Below are 13,309 nucleotides of genomic sequence, written 5' to 3'. Positions count from 1 at the left end.
GCACATCAGTGGAAAATTGTAATTTTCACTTTCCACCATCGGATGCGCATTAAACCCTTCGCGCACCATGACTTAATAGCATGTCGTGGTGTGGGGGTGATATATGGAGCGTCTCACGCGCTGAGCCCGCGCCATACGCTGCGGGTGTCAGCTGTGTATTACTGTTACAGGAGCCTGTAAAAATCACAATATACTGCAATACATTAGTATTGCAGTGTATTCTACCAGTGATCTAACGATTGCTGGTTCAAGTCTCCTATGGGGACTAATAAAATATGTAAAAACAAAAGTATATAGTTATTATTAGTGGAAAAAATTAAATTAATATTTAAAGTCCAAAAATAAACCCTTTTCATATTTTTTCTCTAAAGTAATGTAAAAAAATACACAAAATTGGTATCGCTGCGTCCATAAAAGTCCAAGATATTACAATATACCATTATTTAACTCACACGGTGAACGCCGTGAAAAAGAAAGAATTTTAAATGGCAAAATCGCAGTTTTTTGGTCACCTTGGCTCTACCAAAAAATGTAATAAAAAGTACTTAAAAAGTCTTCTGTACCAAAAAATGGTACCAATAAAAACTACGGCTCGTCCCGCAAAAAATAAGCCCCCTCACCGCTCTATTGACGGAAAAATAAAGACGTTGTGGCTCTCGGAAAGCGGGGAGGAAAAGCGAAAAAGAAAAAGCAAAACATGGATCAGTCCGGAAAGGGTTAATTTATTTTCTAATGAAAAAACATTTATGACCACATGTGGGGTATTGCCGTACTCGGGAGAAATTGATTTACAAATGTTGGGGTGCATTTTCTCCTTTATCCTTTGTAAAATTGAAAAAATTCAACATTTTAGTGGAAATAATGTTGATATTAATTTTCACGGCCTAATTCTAATAAATTCTGCAAAAGACGTGTGGGGCCTAAATGCTCACTATACCCCTAGATAGATTCCTTAAGTGGTGTAGTTTCCCAAATGGGGTTACTTTTGGGCGGTTTCCACGGTTTTAGTACCTCAGGGGCTTTGCAAATTCGACATGACACCCAAAAACTATTCCAGCTAAATTTGAGCTCCAAAAGCCAAATAGCACTCCTTCCGTTCTAAGCCCCGGTGTGGGTCCAAACAGCAGTTTATTACCACATATGGGGTATTTACGTAATCAGGAGAAATTGTTTTACAAATGCTGGGGTGCTTTTTCTCCTTTATTCCTTGTAAAAATTTAAAATGTATAAGTTCTTATAGAAAAAAAGTTGATTTTTACCTTTACAGACTAATTCCAGTGACTTCAGCAAAACAACTGTGGTGTCAAAATGCTAACTTTACCCCTAGAAAAATTCCTTGAGGGGTGTAGTTTCCAAAATGGGGTCACTATTGGGGGGTTTCCACGGTTTTCATCCCTCCAGTGCATTGCAAACGCGACACGGCAAAATCAGAAATCCAAAATCCAAATGGTGCTCCTTCCCTTCTGAGGCCTGCTGTGGGTCCAGACAGCAGTTTATTGCCACATATGGGGTATTGCTATAATCGTAAGAAATTGCTTTACATATGTTGGGGTGTTTTTTCTATTTTATTCCTTGTAAATATTTAACATTTTTACGTTTTTTCACAAAAAAAGTAGATTTTCATCTTCACATACTAATTCAAATAAATTTAGCAAAAAAACTGTGGGTTCAAAATGCTAACTATACCCATAGATAAATTCCTTGAGGGGTATAGTTTGCAAAATGGGGTCACTTTTGGGGGGTCTTTACTGTTTTGGTACCACAAGACCTATTCAAACCTGACATGGTACCTAAAATAGATTCTAAAAAAGGAGGCCCCAAAATCCACTAGTTGCTCCTTTGCTTCTGAGGCTGGTGTTTCAGTCCATTACCGCACTAGGACCACATGTGGGATATTTCTAAAAACTGCAGAATCTGGGCAATAAATATTGAGTTGCGTTTCTCTGGTAAAACCTTCTGTGGTACAGAAAAAATGTATTACAAATTAATTTTCGAAAAAATAAATGAAATTTGTAAATTTCACCTCTACTTTGCTTTAATTCCTGTAAAACGCCTAAAGGGTTAAAACACTTTCTGAATGCTGTTTTGAATACTTTGAGGGGTGCAGTTTTCAAAATGGGGTTATTTATGGGGACTTTCTAATATATAAGGCCCTCAAAGCCACTTCAGAACTGAACTGATCCCTGAAAAAATAGGCTTTTGAAATTTTCTTGAAAATATGAGAAATTGCTACTAAAGTTCTAAGCCTTGTAACGTCCTAGAAAAATAAAAGAATGTTCAAAAAACGATGCAAACATAAAGTAGGCATATGGGAAATATAAACTAGTAACTTTTTTGTCTGGTATTACTATCTGTTTTACAAGTAGATGCATTTAAATTTAGAAAAATGCAAATTTTTGCTAATTTTCTCTAAATCTTGGTGTTTTTTTACAAATAAATATTGAATTTATCGAACAAATTTTTTCCATAACATAAAGTACAATATGTCACGAGAAAACAATCTCAGAATCACTTGGATAGGCAAAAGCATTCCGGAGTTATTACCACATAAAGTGACACATGTCAGATTTGAAAAATCGGCTTCGTCCTGAAGGCCAAAACAGGCTCAGTACTGAAGGGGTTAAGTTCTTTAGTTGCTGCAACAGCTGCATCCTTGTAAGTTATATATCGATGGATCGGTCCTCAAAGGTACAGTGCTCATATTATCATTGAGCAGTACTGTGACTTGTAAGTTGGGATGACCTGGATATTATACGAGGAAGCAAAATAAACTACCGCCCGATGGCATGAGCTGACCTGCAAAGGTACATAAAGGGACGCTACATAGGTGAGTTCTTGTCCACAGACAGGCCATGCAGTAGAAAGCTGCAGTGTCGTGGTGACGTGTTGGGGACGAACCTGCCTTGGCCCGATTCACAGAATTGTTGTCACTTTGTAAAAAATTTCTATATAAAGTAATCATAATAAATACAAATTAAAAAAAATCTCCCTGGGAAACTGTCAACAGATTACTGATGACGTTGGTTTATTAATATTCTTTAAGTATATAGCACCAGCATATTTTACAGTGTGTCACAATTTAGACAATTGGCATACATACTGACATAAATTAACCTAATGATGAAGAGAAAGGGTAGACTTATGATAGGTCTAAACAAAAACTCGGTTACGAGTGCCAAATTTTGTAGTCGGCAAGTCCCCTTTACACTCAGCTGTCGGTGCTTTCACCCGATGCCAAATGTATGGAGCTAGCTGCAGTCACAGGTAATAAGTGAGGAAGGGGGGCAGATTCCTTGCTGTGACTACTGGGTAAGGGCTGGGGGAGTCAAGTGGGACTACTCTGTGAGAGGAGGAAAATGAGAGGTGGGTTGGACCTGCTGCAACTGATGTGGGCTGCTACAACTTTAGGGAAGTTGTAGAGGGGACCTGTTATGACTAGACAAGTGTGTGGGGGGGGGGGACTGCTGTAACTACAAGTGTATTGAACGATGGGTCCTGTAACTATTGTGGGGTAGGTGATGTGAATATTGTGGGGGGGGGGCGGGGCTGTGACTACTGGGATCGTAGTAAGTGCTGGAGGTGAGGTCATGGCCTTGCTATGATTAGTAGTGAAATGGAGGCTTCTGTGGGAGCACTTGCTGTAACTACTGTGTGGAGGTCTGCTGTGACTATTGCCTGGGGAAGTGGAGAGAAAAGTGGGGATGGGGCACTACTGTTTAGGGGAGTCTTATTCTCACTACTGTCGCAGATTTCACCCACTGCAATGCAATGGGTAAAGTCCGCTGCAAAATTTGTACAGAACAGTATTATCCAAATTTTCCATTAAAAGACGTTCTTAACTCACCAAACACAGTCCTTGCTGGCACAGACTCTCTGTTCAGCCAGAATGACACTTGGGACAGGATTACTGTCATTATACAAGGGAGGTACGTTTGAATGACAAAGTATCCAATCTTACGCTTTAGGTGGAAGTGAGTAGTCATAACAATGTATTCACCTAAGAGACAAAAAGAACGAAAAACTCAATTACATAAAACAATAAATATGCTATGTCAAACAAAATAAAGTAACAGATATTTGTGTACAATAAGCACAGCATGAATTACGAATGCACTCTCTTCTTTACCAAAATATATAAGAATCAGAAGACATTTCAGATATTATAAAGCTACTTACTATTGTTTACCTCCTATGAATACTTAAAAGTTAATTAAGAAGGACTTAAACACTAGACTATCCAAATATCAAATCTTGGTTTATTATTTGACAGTCAAATGAGAAAACCAATCTGTGGAGAATCCACAAGGGAAAAAAGAAAACCTGGACCGCACTTCCACTTGCTATACTTGATCTATTGCGTCCCCCCACAGATACAGCCCCACAACAACAAAAAATTACCACACAATACCACAAAAAAAATAATACAAAAAACATTTACGGATGTATACATGGTCTGTTTTGTTTTTTTCTGGTACCAGCACCCCACCCCATTTGGCCCGGGTGTTTTTAATAGCAGGAAACTGCATAAAAAGGGTTCCTACCTAATTGTTCTCAGTTAAGTTCTGAGACTACAAGGAAAGATGAGCTTTTTCCATCTGTTAATTTTTTTGTGGTATTGTGTGGTAATCTTTTGTTGTTGTGGTGCTGTATCTGTGGGGGGACCTGGTCCAGAGCCAAGCTGGTCTAGACTGGCAGCATGGGTGCTGTTGGTCCCTCTTCAGGTGCTGTGTTGCAGCGGCATTGGTTGCCATGGGATACTACACTTAGTAGAGTAGGGACTAACTTGAAAGAGGTTGTTGTGAAGTGGCAAGTGGGCTCATACGGTTTGATTAAAATGTTTACTAAGAATCTCATGTTAATACATTTTATTTTGCTGAGCCGCAATAGATCAAGCAGTGTTGTAACTACCACGGTAGCAGCCATAGCGGCTGCTACTGGGCCTGCCACTTAAGGGGGCCTGTGCCACTAGCCGACACGCACCCCCATATGTCTGGTTGCGCCGCTAGCAGCCGTTATGGCTGCTACAGCTGTAGCGATGCTACAACGGGGCCCGTACCACCGAGCATCTAACATTTATGGGCCGTGCGACACTTGCCCTCTCATGCCTGGGGGTGTCGCTAGCACCGAAGGGGGCCCTGGTGCTAGCGACAGCCACCCCCTCTTGGAGTATTTGTACCTGCGTCTATAGCATGCAGGTACAAATACATGCATTAGCGCTGAATGGTAGGGCATGTTTCGACCATTCACGACTTGCCCCGCCAAACAGTGCCTTTCAACGATGCTAGCGGCGCGATGACATCATCGCCTTGCTTCCATGCTTGAAAGGTGCTGATTGACGGGGCAAGTCATTCTGCCCTGCCAATCAGCGCCTTTGAACGAGGCGTCATTCCATTCCAGCAGAACTGCTCAGAAGAGAGCAGGTCTGCATTGCCACCGGACGGCGCCGGAACGGGATCATGTATGTAAAGTTTTTTTCTAATAAAACTGTGAGTGGCATTATCTACAGGGGGGTCTATATGTGGGGATGCGGCCACTATATACAGGGGGGTCTATCTGTGGGGATGTAGGGCACTATCTACCGGGGGGTCTATATGTGGGGAGGTGGGGCACTATATAGAGGGGGGGTCTATATGTGGGGATGTGGGGCACTATCTACAGGGGGGTCTATATGTGGGGATGTGGTGCACTTTATAGAAGGGGGGCTAAATGTGGGGATGTGGGTCATTATATACAGGGGGTCTATATGTGGGGATGTGGGATACTATCTACAGGGGGTCTATATTTGGGAATGTGGCCCACTATATACAGGGGGTTCTATATGTGGGGCACTATCTACAGGGGGGTCTATATGTGGGGATGCGGTGCACTTTATAGAGGGGGGCTATATATGGGGATGTGGGTCATTTTGTACAAGGGGGGTCTATATGTGGGGATGTGGGCCACTATATACAGGGGGGTCTATATGTGGGGATGTCTTATGTGGGGATGTGGGGCACTATATACAGGGGGTCTATATGTGTAGATGTGGGGCACTATCTACAGGGGGGTCTATATGTGGGGCTGTGGGGCACTATATACTGGGGGAGCTATATGTGGGACACTATATACAGGGATGGGCTTTATGTAGAGCACTGTCTATGGGGGAGCTATTTGTAGGGCACTATCTATAGGGATGGGCTATATGTGGGACACTATACTCAGGGGGAGCTATACGTGAGGTACTATATACAGAGGTGGACTATATGTGGAGCACTATCTATAGGGGGGCTATATGTGGGACACTAAATACGGGGGTGGGTTACCTGTGGGGCACTGTCTACAGAAGGGCTATATGTAGGGCACTGTCTACAGGGGTGGGCTATATGTGAGGAACTATCTGTAGGGTAAGCTATATGTAGGGCATCACGGTGGTTCAGTGGTTAGCACTATTGCCTTGCAGATCTGGAGTCCATATGTGGGCACTATCTACAGAGGGCTGTATGTGGGGCACTATCTACTGGGGGCTATGTAGGGCTCCTATGTAGGGCACTATCTACAGAGGCTCTATGGGGGTCACTATCTACTGGGGGCTATGGGGGCACTATCTACAGGGGACACGGTGTGTGTGTGTGTGTGTGTGTGTATGTGTGTGTGTGTGTGTGTGTAACACAGTGCATGGTACTATTATAATCAGGGACACAGTGTATGGCGCTATTATAATTAGAGGCGTAGTGTATGGTACTATTATAATCAGGAACACAGTGTATGGTGCTATTATATTTAGTAGTGCAGTGTATGGCACTTTAATATATTTAGAGGTGTTGAGAATTTTAACTTAGTTTATAGGTGCAGAAATGTTTTAAAAGTGAGAAGCGAAGACATCTGAGCAGAAAACTGCAGAATTGGGTCGTGGCAAGAAGAAATCCCTCACAGTGGTCTGGACCGGTGGGAGAAGAAAATATCTAGAATCTGAGACGTCACCGGTGAGTCACTTAATGTAAATGTTTATTCTGCCTCTAATCAGCACTGTAGTCACTGTATGACCTGCAGAGAGATGATGGGTGGTATGATTTTTTTTTGTGAAACAGCATCTCCCAGCATATCTTTACTATTGTTCGGGCCATTCTGGGAGCTGTAGTTTCACGCCGTGCAAACCTACACGGCAGGGGTTGCACTAAATTGAGCTGTATTTGTTCTGGTGTTGTATATATGTACTGAGCTTGGTTCTGGGGCTGTATATATGTACTGAGCTTTGTTCTGGGGATGTATATATGTACGGAGCTTCTGTATTTATGTACTGAGCTTGGTTATGGGGCTAATTCACTGATTATATCACTATATTGGGTTATATAAACTCAGCTTTGAATGTTAGTCATTGCTTGACAAAGATCCCATTGAGACAGATCAAAACGTTGCCTGCCTGTGGGTTGATTAAAACACATCACCTTTTTCACCTATTTCCTTGGAGTGCTGTCTCTTCATTTGAATTTTTTTTAATCTACAAGGGTTCTTAGCCTCAACCCAGGAGGTTTGCACCCACTACTGTAGCTGTGCTGCTTAACTATTTTTTCACTATAGCTTTGGCCTATAAGCTTGCACGCTGTTACCTTTATCAACATGTCTCGTCCACAAGACATTCACCACGATACTTCACCCCCAGATGTCTATTCCTACAATAGAGCCGAGGAGGAACGCATACTATGTGGACTGCCATCTTCCTATTAACACCATCCACCATTGATCTAAAGAAAAAGTTTGAGCAGGAGTCTAAGAGACGTGTCCATCTGGAACTACACTTAGCTACTCTTGGGGAATACCACAAGCTGAGTAGAATTCCACGAGGTATGAGGTCGCAAATGAGGCCAAACCTTTTTTCAAATGATACTGAATTTAAGATCCGTTTTGCTCAAATTGCTAACAAATATGCATTGGATATCATTTTGGTCAATATCGAATTCCTGACCAAAGAACTTAGTATGCTGATCCCAAAGATCACAGAAACAGAGTCTCAATTAAGGAGTGCCCTGTCTACACATGATTTTGATTTTTACATTGATTCCTTGATACCCCACCTGAGTAAAAAATAGAGTGGAGTTGGAAACTACCAAAGGACATAAATGGCAAAGGGATGCCGATGATTATGACAAGGGTTATGTCTACAATTGGCAGGCAGAGACCAGGAGAGTGGATCAACGTGACGACGGGAATAGGAGAAAGACTAAGCCAAGTATTAACCAACCTGGTGTCCTTAATGTTGGTTCCACATACCGTAGCTCAAAATTTTCCTTTATACATTTTTTTCCCAAGCGAACGTACAACCCACGCACTAGAAGAGGAGGCAGAAGGCAACACAGCGGCAGTGAAGTCCAAATCTCCGAAGTCGCAACGAATATTGACTCCACGCCAGGCGACACTGAGGACAAAGGATGCCAGCCAATCCCTAACTTAGTGGTAAATAGTTAATCACAAGTTTTGACATTAGAACAAGAGAGACTTTTGAACAAGGGCCTCTCGTTTTGCCCTAGAACAAAGGCTAATTGGCTTGATCTGGAGGTTGATAAGTTTTTCCGTTCCATTAAAGTGAAAACTTTCTTTTTAGAGGGACAATCTAGTAAAGATTGTACTACTGTGAGTAATCATGTTGAATAAACCCTTAAGAAATGTGGTTTAGCTTTAAAAAGTGATTTTGTTCCCTCTAGCTGCCCACCAGCCATTGACACGTTCATCACTGCAGTCAAACTAGATATAGGGAGACTGAGAGATTAGAGTAAGACATCATGTCTACAACACCCAAACATGACCAGTAGTGAGATAATGGCTTAATCTGAACTAGTTAAAAATAAGGACATAATTACCAAGCCTGCCGATAAAGGGGGAGCCATAGTTATCCTAAATACAGTTACAGGACAATACCATCTACCGGAAGGTCGATAATGACGGCAAATTTTACATCATTAAAAAATTTAAAGTAGTGATTCAGGATGCTATCTCTGAAGGTTTGATTGATGAATCCCCAAAGAAATTTTTGATTATAGATCACCCTGTGACCCCCACTCTATACATTTTACCCAAAATACATAAGACCCTCATATATCCACCAGGACGTCCCATTAGTCTCGGGCATCGGATCCATCTTTTCTAATGTGGCTATCTTTTTGGACAGAAACATTAGGGATTTTGCAACAGACACTCCATAATATAGTAGGGACACAAGTGACTTCCTGCTTACACAGGTGAGTCTCCCTACAGGAGCTATTCTAGCTTCCTTTGATGTAGCTAGTCTCTATACATCTATTGAGCATCAGAGGGGCCTCGATGCCATCGAGCAACATTTACAGAACAGCATCTTTTCAGAGAAATGCAGAGTATTCATGCTCTAGCTCCTTAATATTATCTTGCGGTACAACTACTTTACTTTTCAGGATGTCTTTTAAATGCAACAGCAGGGAACAGCCATGGGCTCAAACATAGCACCCACATATGCCAATATAAATATGGCCATGTTAGAAACATCATCTATCTATCCTTCTTCACATTTCTCTTAAGTGTTACACTGGTGGCGCTACATTGACGACTTCCTGATTTGGACATGATCCACTGAGGTATTATCCACTTTTCCCATGTTTCTTAACACAGTAGTTCCCAGTGTTAAGTTTACATTGGTACACTCATCCTCCTCCATTACCTTTCTTGACACTAGGGTGTTCATATCGGAGAATCACTTGTTCACGGACTTGTTTGTCAAAACCACACATGTCAATAATCTCTTAAGATTTGACAGCAGCCACCCACGGGGTATGATACGTTCCCTACCAGTGGCATAACTACTGCTGTAGCAGCCGTAGCGACTGCTATGGGGCCCGAGGCATGAGGGGGCCTGTGTCGCCCGCTGGCACGGGCCCCCACCATGACCGCAGGCTCCGCTAGCAGCCGCTATGGCTGCTACAGCGGGACGCCACTGAATACTACGGCAGAGCAGGGAGGTATCTCCCCGCTCTGCCATTAAACAAAAGACATGTATCCCCTATCCACAGGATAGGGGATACATGTGTGATCGCTGGCAGCGATAGGGAGAACAGGGGACTGAAAGTCCCCCTGAAGTTCTCCATGACTAACTAACCTCTGACTTCCCAGGTCTGTGTCGGCAGCTCCGTAGAAATGAATGGAGCGCCGGTCGCGCTTGTGCGCATGCGTGACCAGCGCTCCTTTCATTTTTATTGAGCTGCCGACACAGACGCCGGAAGTCAGAGGTTAGTTAGTCATGCAGAACTTCAGGGGGACTTTTAGTCCCCCGTTCTCCCTATCGCTGCCAGCGATCACACATGTATCCCCTATCCACTGGATAGGGGATGCATGTTATTTGTAGGACACACTATAGGTCGCATTTTTTTGGGGGGGGGGGGCGCTGTATGGCGTTCCCTGCAGGGGGGCGCTGTATGGCGTTCCCTGCAGGGGGGGGCGCTGTATGGCATTCCCTGCAGGGGGGAGCTGTATGGCGTTCCCTGCAGGGGGGGAGAGCTGTATGGCGTTCCCTGCAGGGGGGGGAGCTGTATAGCGTTCCCTGTAGGGGGGGGCGCTGTATGGCGTTCCCTGTGGGGGGGGGTGCTGTATGGCGTTCCCTGCAGGGGGCACTGTATGGCGTTCCCTGCAGGGGGGGCGCTGTATGGCGTTCTCTGCAGGGGGGGCGCTGTATGGCGTTCCCTGCAAGGGGGCGCTGTATGGCGTTCCCTACATGGGGGGGCTGTATGGCGTTCCCTACATGGGGGGGCTGTATGGCGTTCCCTACATGGTGGGGGGCTGTATGGCGTTCTCTAGAGGGGGGGCTATATGGCGTTCTCTACAGTGGGGGCTGTATGGCGTTAGCGCCATACAGCCCCCTCTGTAGAAAACGCCATACAGTCCCCCTGTAGATAACGCCATACAGTCCCCCTGTAGATAACGCCATACAGTCCCCACTGTAGAGAACGCCACACAGCCCCCCCTGTACATAACGCCACACAGCCCCCCTGTACATAACGCCATACAGTCCCCCTGTAGATAACGCCACACAGTCCCCCCTGTAGATAACGCCACACAGTCCCCCCTGTAGGTAACGCCACACAGTCCCCCTGTAGATAACGCCACACAGTCCCCCCTGTAGATAACACCACACAGTCCCCCTGTAGATAACGCCACACAGTCCTTCCTGTAGATAACGCCATACAGTCCCCCCTGTAGATAACGCCATGCAGTCCCCCTCTGTAGATAACGGCATAAGTCCCCCTGTAGATAACGCCATACAGCCCCCTCTGTAGATATCTACAAAGGGGGCTGTATGGCGTTATCTACAGGGGGGACTGTATGGCGTTATCTACAGAGGGGGGCTGTATGGCGTTATCTACAGGGGGCTGTATGGCGTTATCTACAGGGGGGGGCTGTAAAAAAGGCACTATCTACAAGGGGGGGTTGTGTGACACCCAGGGGAGGGGGGGCCCCAGTCAAAAGTTTGCTATGGGGCCCAGTCTTTCCTAGTTACACCCCTGTTCCCTACCCTATAGTCAGGGTGAAGACAATAGTCACTGACCACTCAATTGCAACATGCAGACTCAGGGAGATGGGTAGAAAATTCAGACAATGGGGTTGTAAAGGATTTGCCTGACACAGCTTCTGTGTCGACGCCCGTGGTTAATCAGACTGCATCTGTTCCTAGGTCTGCTAGAGTGACTCGATCTGCTACCACTCAGGCTGGTAGGCTGAGGAGTGGGAGAGCCTATCGCAGCCTGGCCAGATGGTTCTAGCTCCCGCCCTTGGTCTACTTATACCTTAATTTGCTGCTTGTCCTTTGCCTGTGAATCTCTTGTTTCCTGGCTCTGCTGCCTGGCTTGACTGACTATTCTCCTGCTCTACATTTGTTACCACGTACACCGCTGGTTTGACTCGACTCGTCCACTACTCTGTTGCTCACGGTGTTGCCGTGGGCAACTGCCCCACTTCCCTTTGCTTTTGTGTACCCTTGTCTTGTTTATCTGTCGTGCACATATTGAGCGTAGGGACCGTCGCCCAGTTGTACGCCGTCGCCTAGGACGGGCTGTGCAAGTAGGCAGGGACTGAGTGGCGGGTAGGTTAGGGCTCACCTGTCTGTCTTCCTATCCTGACATTACAGGGATTACCCTAAATCCGTTGTAGTTACCAATATGAACAGAACTACAGCCATCTCTAGGGAAACACTACTCTCTGACAGTACAATCACCTATGCAGCAAAAAAAGTTGCCAGAGTTCCTTTTATATCTACATATACAGAACAGAGCAATAAGGTCGCCAATATTATTAGGAGACACTGGCCCATTCTCCACAGCAGTCTCAGACATGTACCGGAATTTGATATCCCTCCATTGTTTTCCTATAGGCGCTCAGCCAATCTCAAGGACAAATTAGTCAGGGCAGCCATGGAACCGATGGTCAAAAAGGCAGGACAACGGTTCCTAACAACATGCAATACAGGTTGTTATCCCTGTTTAGCCTGCGTCAACTGTCATTTCATGATCAAGGGTCGCTCCTTTAAACATCCCATTACTGATAGAATAACTCAAATTAAATACTATCTCACTTGCAACTCCTCATTTGTGATCTACTTACTTGAGTGTCCCTGTGGACTATGGTACATTGGTGAGACCACTTTGGAACTAAAATTGCGACTAAATAATCACCGTTTTACTATCAGGAATAAGAGATTAGACTTACCCGTTTCCAAACACTTCACAGAAATGATTCGCACCGAGAAACAGCTCAAGTTCACAATCATTGACCATATCCCACCCTTGCGTCGTGGGGGGGATAGAGTGGCATTACTAAAGAGAAGGGAGCTTGAGTGGATATTTAGGTTAAATACCCTTAGATCTTATGGCCTTAACATAGATTTTAAGGTGGGTGGTGCTGGTTTAGGTTAGGTGACCCTGTTCGCCCGCCTGGTATTTATGTCTCCTTATGTTCTTTCTAGGGTCATACAAGAACTGACATTTATTTACTGTTTTAATTATTGTGATTTTTAATAAATCATATTTTCTGTTTTTCCAGGGATTCGATTTCCCCTTCAGTATTCGGAAGATTGATTCTCACCTCCGTTGGACACATATTTAGTTTTTTGTTAAAATTATTGTTTTCTTTTTCTTTTCAGTGTGGCAACTGTACTCTATTCCCTATACCATTTATCCTTTACCAGGACCGTAATTATATGTCGGAATGATATTTATATTTATGGCGACACATTAAAAAATATTTAATATTCTTTACACTTGGCGTCTCTGTGTTTTTGCATCGCGCATTAGAAGTGCCTCCACAATACTGGCATAAC

At 44.2% G+C, this 13,309-nt stretch overlaps 1 protein-coding gene across 4 annotated transcripts in view; it reads right to left on the bottom strand.

Moving 5' to 3' along the window:
- Positions 1-13,309, bottom strand: part of GABRA3 (gamma-aminobutyric acid type A receptor subunit alpha3) — a 765,781-nt gene that overhangs the window by 32,371 nt on the left and 720,101 nt on the right. For all 4 annotated transcript variants that reach the window (XM_075835629.1, XM_075835628.1, XM_075835630.1 and 1 more), the window contains one exon: positions 3,845-3,997. In XM_075835629.1, coding sequence (XP_075691744.1) covers positions 3,845-3,997 — 153 coding nt within the window. The remainder of the gene's footprint in view (positions 1-3,844; positions 3,998-13,309) is intronic.

The sequence above is a fragment of the Rhinoderma darwinii genome, chromosome 8 (assembly GCF_050947455.1).
Source record: "Rhinoderma darwinii isolate aRhiDar2 chromosome 8, aRhiDar2.hap1, whole genome shotgun sequence".
NCBI classification, from domain to species: domain Eukaryota; kingdom Metazoa; phylum Chordata; class Amphibia; order Anura; family Rhinodermatidae; genus Rhinoderma; species Rhinoderma darwinii.
The sequence above is the reverse complement of the archived record's forward strand: the minus strand, read 5'-3'. Positions and strand labels throughout refer to the sequence as shown.